The sequence below is a fragment of the Triturus cristatus genome, chromosome 7, assembly GCF_964204655.1.
Source record: "Triturus cristatus chromosome 7, aTriCri1.1, whole genome shotgun sequence".
Classification (NCBI taxonomy): Eukaryota; Metazoa; Chordata; class Amphibia; order Caudata; family Salamandridae; genus Triturus; species Triturus cristatus.
Genome location: NC_140590.1, coordinates 1,041,582,557 through 1,041,595,544, shown reverse-complemented (window position 1 = coordinate 1,041,595,544; position 12,988 = coordinate 1,041,582,557). Strand labels below are relative to the sequence as shown.

Genomic DNA, 12,988 nt, shown 5'->3' with positions numbered 1-12,988 from the left:
TGAAGTCTTTACATAAAATGCAGCAAATTCTAATGCGCAGCAGACCGTGAAATGAGCAAGTCAGACATGCCTTCATCTGATCTGGCTCAGTCCCTCTCATGCATACACACCAATATGGAACAAGGCTCATTTTCCTCAGGCAAGTGATACTAAAAGGAAGGCAAGGGCTGGGAAAAAGTCAGTCAGGTGACTTGAAAACAAGAATCACCAAATAAACATGATTCCTAAAAAATTGATTCTAGAGCTTAAAATGTGCAATTTACTGTTATACGGAATCAGATTAACAATATGAATATCCTATATTATCCTACACTACGTTCGTACACTTCTAATAACCTTAGATCTTGTGGCGCTGTACTCTTCAACATAGGTATTGATACTGGAGGCAACATCTAGTGAAACAAGTTTTAAGAAAAAACTAAGAGTCAGTTTTAGTAATATTGAATAGAAAACATTGCAGGTGTGATCAGTGAGAAATGAAAAACGTGTCCATCTTTGGAGGTGACCTGAAAGGACATTCTTTGACTGAATCAGGTCAGATGACATTTTTTTTACCTTTGGAACACAAATATGAAAAATTCCCCCATTTTTAGAGGTAATCTGAATGGATAACTCGTTAAATGTAGCAGATCAGATGACATTACCTGGTTTAAGAAGGCAAATATACATTAACAAGGCTGGGAAAATACTAAAAGCTAGTAAAGCCATCATAAAAGAGACTAGAAGCATATAGCAGTCTCTGTGGGAAGGATAGAAAGGATTTATTCTCCTCTGGCCAACCATGATGCACATTGCAGTGTTCTGTGCTTTCTGCATGTTTCCAATGTACCCTTTAGAGATGTAACTAAGGAGGCTATTGTAATTGTCAGTGCAAGGGTTCATAGCCACGCCTACAATTGAGAAAAACAAAAAAGTTGATGTATGGCACAGTGAGCATGGGATCCATATCTGGGCAGATCTATCGCACTTGGTTGGTCTCTCACTTTGAAAAACAAATGTAATAGGTGGATTGTGTTAATTTATCTCAGCCACTAGTAGTTACTTGGGACCACATTTTAGTCCATTGTTTCTCATCCACTATCCCACTACAGACAGACACCAGCCCTGTTCACAAGAGCCTCGGCCTTGTCCCTGCTCCAATAGGACAGGTAAAGCCTGAAAATGGCAGACCCGCTCCCCTACAGACATCAACACAAGCAACTGCACACCTGTTCTGACATTCTGTTTCTCCTCAGTTAGGTGTAGCTTGAGTCCAATGGCACAGTGAGCACAGGAGTCATGCATTGGCACTGTTATGTGTCTGAGGTAGGCCCATATCGAACCAATGGCATCTATTATCAAGGACACGTTTTTTTCTTAAATTGCATTCCCTTTCACACAATAACCTTTATAATCAATCAATCAGGGATTTGTGAAGCGCGCTACTCACCCATGCAGGTCTCAAGGCCCTGGGGGGGCGGGGGTTTGTGCAGCTCCGTCTCACTCAAAGAGCCAGGTCTTGAGGGGCGAATCGTGCAGCTCCGACTCACTCAAAGAGTCAGGTCTTGAGGCTCTTCCTGAATGCATGCAGCGTGGGGACCATCTGATGCTGAGCTGGAGTTTGTTCCAAGGCTTTGCTGCAATGTAGGAGTAGGCTCTTTCACCTGTTCTAGCTCTGCGGATGCGAGCGGTTTCTCTTGGGTGCATAGAAGGAGAGTCTTTCATTGAGGTATTGGGGTCCAGTGTTGTGGAGGGATTTGTAGGCATGCTTGAGTAGCTTGAAGGTTACTCTCTTCTCAACGGGGAGCCAATGGAGGTCACGTAGGTGCTGGGTGATGTGGTCTTGCCGTGGGATGACGAGGATGAGTCTGGCAGCGGTGTTCTGGATGGTCTGGAGTTTTTGGAGCAGGGTTTTGTTGATTCCGGCATAGAGGGCGTTTTTGTAGTCCAATCTGCTGGTTATGAGTGCCTGGGAGATGGTCTTTTTGGATTCGGGTGGGGATCCATTTGAAGGTATTGCGGGGTATGCAGGGGGAGTTGATGCACATGGAGGAGACGGCATAGATCTGTTGGGTCATGGTGAGGGAGGAGTCGAGTATGATGCCAAGGTTGCGGGTGTGGTCCGTGGGCATAGGGGGTTTGCCGAGGGTGGTGGGTCACCAGGTTTTGTTCCATGCGGAGGGGGTGGGTCCGAGTACCTCTGTCCACATTTGCATGCGCAACAATGTTAGATTTGTTCTCCGAAACTGCTTCGCTTACAGATTTTGCTTTGTCTAATATTACCACGATTCCTTGAACACCATGTACAAGGTCCTGACACACATTGTGCAAATGTTGTTCTATTTTTCATCCACGGGGCGACATAGCTATCTATAAACTAAAACAATGCTGGCTTGCACAGGACTCACAAGGATGCTTTTCATTATAAATAAACAAGCATTTCCTTATTCAGGCAAAGGAGAATTTTGCTGGTATTGATGAAGTCTCCACATGCTGATCCTTTGGCCCCGCAGCTTGCTGACTTCTTCTTTCAAAGGTGCACAGCTCGTGATCACGATGTGGACTTACATTCTTTCCCATCAGGTAACCGAAGTTGGATCATCCAGTACAGGGATTCTTGGTTGTACATACACACTCTCACCCTAGACACTTAGGTTAGGGACTGCACAGTAGGAGTACGACCAATTATCTATATTGTTTTGTATGCTTGCATATATACATTGTGGAACCTTTTATTCTGTTCACTGTTCTGGTGCTTCTCATCACTTTCAATTTCTTCTTTCTATTGATCATTTCAACACATATGTTTTATACAAGAATCATGCTGGTTCAATAAATATTGATAATGTCCCTCTGAGTATTCCTTGTATATTTCTCATAGAGTACTAGAGCAAAAGGCAAAAGATCTGTTACCATGCTTCCTGGGGACCTGGGTTGACATGTTCAGTGGCTGCCAGAACCATTTGCTTCCCAACTAGGTTTAGGGGGGCTTATAGTGGAACTGTGAGCTAGCTAGTCTGTATGGCAACATACCCTGAGGGGTGTATAGAATCAGTCTGGCACGTTCCAGCGTTTATTCTGTTCACAAATGTGCAGTTCCTAGTGTAGATTGGGAACTGCACAACAGCACATCCATCACACTTATTACGGCTTGCTTAGAAAACTGAAGGGCTGGAATGTGGTCCGAGCAATTGTCAGTGCCTGAAATTACATTAAGCATTCCTTCCATCATTTTGTCATTTTTGCAGCATATCCCCTACGAATGCTGTGTATGCCTAGATGTGGGTCACATGACCACCCTGCCACAGGAACTATATCTCACTGATGAGTCATCAGGCCAAAACTGACCCAGGGTTGTTTGTGTTCCTATCTGGATTGGACGTGGTATGAAAGTTCAGGCTAAACCATTGTTATTGGAACCAGACCAAAATTGATTTGGATATTGCTGATGGCACAAATGGTGAAAAACAATAAGCTACTATGTGGCGTGAACAATCGCCAGTGGCTTGGGTTAATTCAAGCATTATGTACGGGGAAAGGAGTTGGCCTAACGGCTAGGGCGCTCGACTTCGGACGTGGGAAACGGGTTTGAGTCTCGTTAATGACGCTGAACTTCCTGTGATTCTGGGCAAATCACTTAATCTCCCCGTGCCTAACAAAGAGTGAATGTGTGTCCTAATGTAATGTAACTGGTGCTATGTAAAGCGCACTGATACCTGATTGGATTCGGATCAAGTTCGCGCTATATAAAACTCTGCAAAAATAAAAATAATTCCTTTCATTATTATTATTTTTTTTTGTTACACCTAGACCTACCAACAATAAGAGGTGTGAGTCCTCTGGAAGAACCAAGCAATTTAGTGTTTTGGAATGATAAAAAAAAGTGTTATATTACAGACTTTCGAATGTGTAAGGTCAATGTCCTAATGCCGTCAAATTGAAAGGTTTCTAGATGTTGCCAAACTTCCTGCTTGAATTACTTTTGGACATATGTTGAAAAAGACTGAGTGATCTTTTCGGACAAAATGATTGGAATTCAATCTAAGTCTGACTTAATAAGAAGAGCTGTTAGCCATCTTTGCGCTTTATTAGGCTAGATCTGGTGTCCTTGATAACAACCAACACATTAACGGATACAGTGAAAGAAGGTGAAACAAAAGGACTACATTTTAGGGCCAGGAAGAAATGTATTTGACCCTAAAAGCAGGAGCAATGAAATAAACCAGCCAAATTAAACCAAGAATTAAACCCGACATTAAATACATTTTCAGGCACCAGCGAGAGGTAATAAACAGATATTGTTCAGCTTTTAGGATCGTACCCTCACTAAAATTCTACACTTTTTGTGCAGTTATTGAGAACTTACCAGTGCATCCAGTAAAATGAAGGCAGCCATGCTTTTCCTAGACATCAACGCGGTACAAAAGGGGGTGGTGATGGACGGAGCATCAGAACCAATCAAACACTCACACCCAGTCAACAGATCTGGGTTTGATCCATCACCGTTCTTTAGCCCACTCTGCCACCCCAGTTCAGACATGGCCATATGCAAATCAGTCTGACCCTGTGCCTCATGGGAACAGTCCAGCCCGAACTGCTAAGCCATGCCTTCCCTGGACCGGAAACAAGCTTCCTAGGACCGGTTTCTGGCATTTCAGCCGTCTTCAGCCAGGCTTGCTTGAATCCAATGGCAAAGTGAGCAAGGGACTCACGTCTGAGAATACCCTGCCAACTTATGGCGAACAAAGCGGTACAAAAGGGGGTGGTGATGGACAGAGCATCAGAACCAATCAAACACTCACACCCAGTCAACAGATCTGGGTTTGATCCATCACCGTTCTTTAGCCCACTCTGCCACCCCAGTTCAGACATGGCCATATGCAAATCAGTCTGACCCTGTGCCTCATTGGAACAGTCCAGCCCGAACTGCCAAGCCATGCCTTCCCTGGAGCGGAAACTAGCTTCCTAGGACCGGTTTCTGGCATTTCAGCCGTCTTCAGCCAGGCTTGCTTGAATCCAGTGGCAAAGTGAGCAAGGGACTCACGTCTGAGCATACCCTGCCAACTTATGGCAAACAAAGAGGTACAAAAGGGGGTGGTCAGACTGATTGGCATATGGCCATGTCTGAACTGGGGTGGCAGAGTGGGCTAAAGAACGGTGATGGATCAAACCCAGATCTGTTGACTGGGTGTGAGTCTGAACTGGGGTGGCAGAGTGGGCTAAAGAACGGTGATGGATCAAACCCAGATCTGTTGACTGGGTGTGAGTGTTTGATTGGTTCTGATGCTCCGTCCATCACCACCCCCTTTTGTACCGCTTTGTTCGCCATAAGTTGGCAGGGTATGCTCAGACGTGAGTCCCTTGCTCACTTTGCCACGGGATTCAAGTAAGCCTGGCGGAAGACGGCTGAAATGCCAGAAACCGGTCCTAGGAAGCTTGTTTCCGGTCCAGGGAAGGCATGGCTTGGCAGTTCGGGCTGGACTGTTCCCATGAGGCACAGGGTCAGACTGATTTGCATATGGCCATGTCGGAACTGGGGTGGCAGAGTGGGCTAAAGAACGGTGATGGATCAAACCCAGATCTGTTGACTGGGTGTGAGTGTTTGATTGGTTCTGATGCTCCGTCCATCACCACCCCCTTTTGTACCGCTTTGTTCGCCATAAGTTGGCAGGGTATGCTCAGACGTGAGTCCCTTGCTCACTTTGCCACTGAATTCAAGCAAGCCTGGCTGAGGACGGCTGAAATGCCAGAAGCCGGTCCTAGGAAGCTTGTTTCCGGTCCAGGGAAGGCATGGCTTGGCAGTTCGGGCTGGACTGTTCCCATGAGGCACAGGGTCAGACTGATTTGCATATGGCCATGTCGGAACTGGGGTGGCAGAGTGGGCTAAAGAACGGTGATGGATCAAACCCAGATCTGTTGACTGGGTGTGAGTGTTTGATTGGTTCTGATGCTCCGTCCATCACCACCCCCTTTTGTACCGCTTTCCTAGACATCAAGGCATCCCAAACATTTCAGAAAGTCTTTACCATTGTAATTACACTCGAAGGAAGGTGGCAAAATCATTTATTGATACAAAAGCACTATTTGCAACCCTGTGTAACTTGCTTGGCTGGTGATCAACATTACCTCATCCAGGTCATCATCCGGGGTGGCCGGCGTCCGGTCAGTACGATAAGATGCCACAGAAGAGGTTTCTGAATCCATGGAGTCATCATCGTACCCAAAAACAGTGTCCACCAGATGTCTCTGAAAAGTAGAGATAAAGAGGGCAACAGGAGCTGAGTCTGGGAAACCAAGTGAGAATCTCTGAAATATTTTTAATTTGTGACTATGTGTGATGAAACATGTGTGCAGCCTGAACATAGAAAAAGGGAAGCTTCAGAACGATCGATGCATAAGAGACAACCACATTGGACCTGCCTACCTCAAACACAGCCTACACATATACCAACCTACCAGACAACTGCAATCCATGTCACTCTCTCTCTCTCTTTAACTCACACATATCACATGGCCACCATAACCTGGAATGATCTCACTCAAAACATCTGCACCTCTTCTTCACTACTCGACTTCTGCAAGATGCTATAGACCTGGCTTCAAAACTAACCCCACGGATCTCCTTCGGATGACCCACACCTACTCTTGCTTGACCTACACACCTGCTCAAGTACCTGGATAACCTAACGGCTGAAAAGTGTGCTCAACTAATCTACATAACATAGCATAACAAGTATCAACGCCCCACTCACAAAGTAGCAACAACCCTCTGTCCAATAGCTCAATAGCCAGCCAAAATCAACTCTTTGACAAAAGCGTTTTCCTGCACGCATTACGTGCATACAATCCAAAGAACGTCGTTCCACATTAAACCAAATACAGTCTAGTTGTGAAGATAAAGTACAAAAATGAATTTGGGGAGTGTCCCGAGAACCACTGGGACTAAAGTTCTTTATTAAATTCAGAAGGATCTGAATGGAAATGGAGTTCAATAATTAGTGTTATAATAAAATGGTTACTTTTATGGAGTGTCAACTCAGTGCAGTGTTGAAGCACTGTAAACATGCCACTGTTCACCAACTTTTCAGCCTTAGAGGGAGAAAATGCTCAGTGAACCCAAAAAATTGCTACTTCTAACCCGCTTCTTACACATTTTACTCCACCACAAACTATTTCACAAGCATCATACAAACACACATATATGTTTCTCTGCATATTATATGAACTACTGAGAAAACCTCAGACTAGCAATATGGTTTGGAATTGTTGAAAACAGAATTTTATTATGTTTTAATTCAAAATATCCGTATTCACGCATACATGGAGCCTTATTTAGATCTCAACGTATGGAATACTCTGTCACAAACATAATGGATATCCTGTTTGCCGTATTACGATCTCCATAGGATGTAATGGGATCGTAATACGGCGGACGGGATGTCCGTCACGTTAGTGATGGAGTATTCCTCTCCGCCAAGATCTAAATCAGGACCATAGTTACACTGGAAGAAAGCACTTCTAAACGACCTAGAAGGGATTGAAATCTCATATTTGTCTTCAAAGGACCGTCATCGTTCTCCAACTTTTTTTTTCAAAATCAGTCATGCAACTTTATGTTTTATAAACTATGTCTTCCATCTGATATAGACTTTTAAAAGTTTGCAACCATGTTTCATGTCAGGCTACCACCCTAATCTGAAATTTGCGTTAAATTAATCCGAGAAATTTAAATAGCAGTAAAGCAAGGACAGAAGTTTTTGTGATATTGCCAAATAGTGTCATGCCACCAGGAAAAGTTAGATTCACTCCACTCAGCATGAAGTGTAAACGATGTAAAATAGATAGGAACTACAGTTATGTTCCCATTTTCAGCAGAGAGAACTCTAAAGTGAAACACGCCAACCTACGCATTGCACTCTGCTTTAGCGCATTCACATGGCAGTATTTCTGCAAAGGGGCCGATTCCGATCTGGGTTGGAAAGCTCTCCGACCGAGCCGGATCCGGAGTGTTTTCGGACTGAGCCGAACTCCTGCAGTCCGACCGAGCGAGTACGATGCGGCCACATGCTGCCTGACTCGGTTCGGTCGGACTCCCATAGAAGTCAATCGGAGCCAGTCGTACGACACGTACATGGGCTCCCATTGACTAAATGGGTACGTCTCGCACAAGAGCGCCCCCTACAGTGTGTACGCGTCGGTGCCATTCGTACTGTACATGCCTGTGTTGGGGAGACCCTTAAGTCTCCCACTGTGTCCGAGTCATAAGGCTGCGGGTGACGGGGGGTCCGACGCGGACCCCCTAAGGCAGTTTGCCGGACGTTTTGCGAGCCGGAAACTTCGGCTCGATCCAGCTGTCCGACGCGTGGATTGTACTGGCTCGGTCGGAATTCGCCTCCATTGCACGGCACGGTTTGCTTACCGACGAGGCGTACGGAGTGGTTTGGACCCGGAAACGAGTCAGTCGGCAATTTCGCGTATCTTGCATCGTACTTGCTCGCTGTACGAGTCAGTCGGTAAACACGTACTTTTTACGGCCGGATCGCGTTCGGAGCCCTTCCGAGCGAGATTGGAATCGGCACCCAAAATCTTGAAGTACTGGATCGTGAAACTACTTTTTACACCGGATCTGACCCAGGAATCCAATACCCAATAGTAAGCTATTACACCAGCATTCCTGTACTCAAGAGACATCTATCCTCCACTAACCAGGCCTTGCTTGCCCAGTTATCATGACAGTAATGATGCTAGCACTAGCAAATCATTGGTGCAGCAATCATTCCTTTATTATCCAGCGGCTATACTAGTAACCATTCCTTTATTAGCCAATCATGGCATCATATCCCAACCCAATCAGCAGTAGGGGCAAGTAAACGTCAGAGAGCAGGTACACCTTTTTTAACTTGTTCCAGTTCTTTCAATTTAATACAAACAGCAAAACAAATTGTTGTCCTCTTTATCTGCGGGCGTCTATTTAGATGGCAAACACCAGGAACCTTCGCTTTTTTTTTTTTACTTTTGAGTAACGTCTACACTTTCTCAAAAACACATTCTTCAGTTTCCCTGTGAATCCTTATAACAACATTTTATTCTGTTGCTACGCATATGCACAATATAAATGACTATAATACACATATAGGAATATCCTATTCATAGTATGTCTGCTCTCATTCACATATGGTCGGAACCTGTTTCCATTCATGATTAACAACAAGGCCACTGGAATTATGCGATTTTGCAGCTGCAGCGATTTTCACATAATTATGCAAGTGCCAGATTTATTACATAATCCTTCATCTGCTTCATAATCTGCAGATTTTAACAAAAATATTGTTTCTAGCTCGAAGGGTTCGAAAATCACTAAAAACATGGCAACACATGTTCCTGTGCAGTGGAAGGCCATTTACAAGCATTGACTGGTAATCTTTTATGTGCTTATTGCTGTATTTGTGTGCTAAATTGGTACTATTAAGGTGAAACCCCTTTTCCCAGACACTTACCATGTGAAAAAATGACAAAATAAAGCGATAATACTAATAGAAATTGTGCTCTTTACACCACATAATTTGCCTTTTTTGCTGCATAATTTGGCACTCTTCTGCTGCATAAATCCAGTGGCTTTTATTACCAACACCAGGTGGCTCATTTAGAGCGTAACAGGTGGTCATCCATCTCATCAAGCCATCGGAGGCTATGGCCCACCCTATTGTGAGATCTCCACGTGCCTGGTGGGAATCACTGCCTTCAACCCAACTGTTGGAGCTTTCCTGCAGCTTTCCTACGAATACAGAAAAGTTTGCTGAGCAGGCACCATTTTGTTTGGGTCCGGATCAGTAAACATTCCAAAAGCAGGAGTCTGATTTTGAAAAAAAAAAAAAAATGGCACGGATGTGTAGGGAGCTTCCTCCCTGTGCTTCAAGGTCTTTTCTTTATTTCCTTGCCCGGGAAGGCTCACACTTGGAACCCCTGAAGCCCCATAATCTATGAATGAGGTGAAGGAATCGCAGGATGGTGACATGGGTGAATCAATTTATTGAGGTCAACCTGTTCCACAAAACTCTAAAAGACCCATCATGTCAAATACACTATCCTTTTCTTCACATTTAACAACCACCTTTGTTTCCTGTGAATACAAGCATACTTTCTCTACTATGTTATGTTGTGTGAATTTATATTGGATGATTTTTTTACTTCTTTGATACATACGACATGCATCAAAGAGGGTGAACTGTGCAATCGGTGCCCCACCACTTATTTTTCATGTTAATTTGCTTTTTTACTTGAATTTCTTGCTGCACTTAAAGTAACACCCTGGGCAAGTGCATAGATTGGCATTTGGAGGGGTAGCCCATGCACATGCGTGTACACACACACACACACACACACACACACAACCACACACACACACACACAGACACACACGTATATATATATGTATATATATATATATATATATATATATATATATATATATATATATATATATATATATATATATATATATATATTTCCCATCCACTGGAACACCCTGTTTACAATTTCCAAATACCTTGATGGGTTTGGAGCTCCTTTTATGCTTTCTGCGTCGGATGAGTTTTTCTCGGTCCTGAAAAGTTAATTAAAAAAAAAAGTTAATTAGAATCAATATTTGTGTTATTAACTCATACCTCTTCCTAAAAGATTCTAGACATGGCTCTTTCCTTGACAAGCTGCAGCGAAACTTCCCCTTTATGATTCCTTTGGAAAGCATCAAGGGATAATCTGTGATGTTCTTGTACTCTGCAAAAACCTAAGACATGACAAACCATTATTTGTGATTACTGGACAGCAAGTCACCAACAACCTATGTGCAGCTATGGTTTCTACATTTCCACCTTTTTGTAGACTTGCCCTAGCGGCAGAGGGTCTATCATTTCTGTAGATGAGGAAACGAATTGTGTTGTGGGAACTCTCTTAATTTAACAAAGCTTTCACCTTCTATGCCTCTGAGAGTAGATTTTAAAATGACCAGTTTAAGTAGGTTTATCTCTGGTCAATCAATGTTAGTCAGAGCCTCCAATGTTGGTTGGTGTAGCAATCAAAGCAACGGGGAGACAAAGGAGGTCAGTCAGACTTTAGTGCGGGTCTCGCCAGCCAACCAAGTCAGCATGGCCTCCGCTCCTCTGTTGAAGGACCCTCCACCATACATTGAGGTACTCTATTGTTGATGGGGATTTCACTGCCTTCTGTCTATCCAGCAGTGCAGCAGTTGCACAGAATCCACAGCAGTTTTCCAAGCAGCCTCCATGTTGTTTTGGCTCAGCTGGCAAGCGATTTTGTTTTCAGAAACGAACCCCTGAAATTAGGGGTTTGTTTCTGCATAACAAAAAGAAAATGGTTCTGATATGTGGTGAGTATTCTTCCAGTCCATAGGGGTCACTAGCATTAGTCCTGGTCCGGGCTGCCTGGACAGAAAATATATATGTTCGAAGGATTCCCTTTAATAGGGGGGTCCTTCCCATATCCATGGACTGGCGGGTCTGTAGTGGACAGCCTGCCAGTCGAAGGGTTTCCAGATCAGAGAAAGCTAGGGCTCAGTCACTGGAAACCTGGTGCTTCACCCACCTCTAAATGAGTGGGGTGAAGAGTGAGTTTGAAAGGGCTACCACTGCTTAGATTCTAAGTGAGACTTGAAGGTATGTGCCTAGGTTCGAGTCACGTGCAGAAAAGGAAAGCGATCAAAATCTTCATGACAAAAACATCAGTGCTGAGGGTAAATTACCTACCGCTGAGAGTAATGCTCTTTTTAACATAACTTTACAGTACTGCCTGGCATATTGCAATTATGCATTACTGCCAATGGTATGAAAATTCCAGCAGACATAAATGGCACTAGGGGCTACTGCAGCCTGCCGTAAAAAATACCCCCTAACATACTTTCATGCTTTCAGCAGTAGATCAAATACCGCTGGAGTGAGAAATTTACACCTGTGAAGTAAAAGTCATGCAGATCAAAAAACGGGTTTTCAGTGTATAAGGCCACAGAGAACAAAACAGTGGTGCCTCATTGTATAGAATTTACACACCATATAAAACCATGTACCCAAAGTTTCATGCTATGGAAGTTGATTATGGGTTTATTTAGCCATTTTAAGATCAAGTTAAAACGGATCCTATTTTGTACAGTAAACTCGCATCAACTTTTGGTAGTATTTTTTTAATGAGAAAAATTGTTGGTGGTGGTACGGCCGTCGCAGGCCATTTTATTACCGGTGGTAGCCAAGTGCATCAGAATTTATTAGCAGGCAGTAGTGCCTCTTTCTCGCATGAGAGCCACTTAACTACAGAGGTTTCACTACTTTCTTTGGGAAATTAGGTCTCAGCTTTCCTAATCCCACTGCTAATAACGTAGGCACTAGACCACTTCTCCCCATCCCAGTTTCTGATTTTCCGCTCCGAGTTCTGATATTCCCAGATATTATGTGAAAATGAAAGTTACAACACACGTTAAAGATTACGCGAAATAAAAAGGATGCCAGACAAGGAATGTATTTTTAGATCCTAAAATCTACTCTTTGGGTATGTTTGAGGCTAGGATGGGATCTACATATAAGAGAATGGAGCTTGTTTTAGTTCCACTCTCCGCATTATACTGAATTATGAGATCCTGTATAGAACTCTACTGTACTGCTCCTCAGTTTCCTTACTCGCCAAACTCGTGGAGTTAAGGACTAAATGCGCTACACAAAATGTTTGATTTACTAACTTGGGGATAGTTATTCACTATAATTGATCGCTCAAATATGGAAATACAAACTATCAGGAAGGACCCATGCTTGGGGAGTGGATTGGAAGCGGTATGAAGGTTTTAGATATTTTACCTCCATCACAGGTGCAAAATAGCCCAGCCCAGGTTGCCAATATTGCAGTGATGTATGTGTGGGCATTTTGTGCAGCTTGTGGAACCCTGGCATTGTTATGTGAGGGTTCCACGTGCTGGGCAATCAACAGAGAGACGGTTGGTGGTGGACTG

General features: G+C 43.8%; 1 protein-coding gene across 2 annotated transcripts in view; it reads right to left on the bottom strand.

Annotated features, from left to right (window-relative positions):
* JAKMIP2 (janus kinase and microtubule interacting protein 2) overlaps nt 1-12,988 on the bottom strand; it is a 354,418-nt gene that overhangs the window by 120,003 nt on the left and 221,427 nt on the right. For both annotated transcript variants that reach the window (XM_085618096.1, XM_085618097.1), the window contains exons 9-10: nt 10,526-10,582; nt 6,106-6,225 (exon numbers count right to left, since the gene is read on the bottom strand). In XM_085618096.1, coding sequence (XP_085474222.1) covers nt 6,106-6,225; nt 10,526-10,582 — 177 coding nt within the window. The remainder of the gene's footprint in view (nt 1-6,105; nt 6,226-10,525; nt 10,583-12,988) is intronic.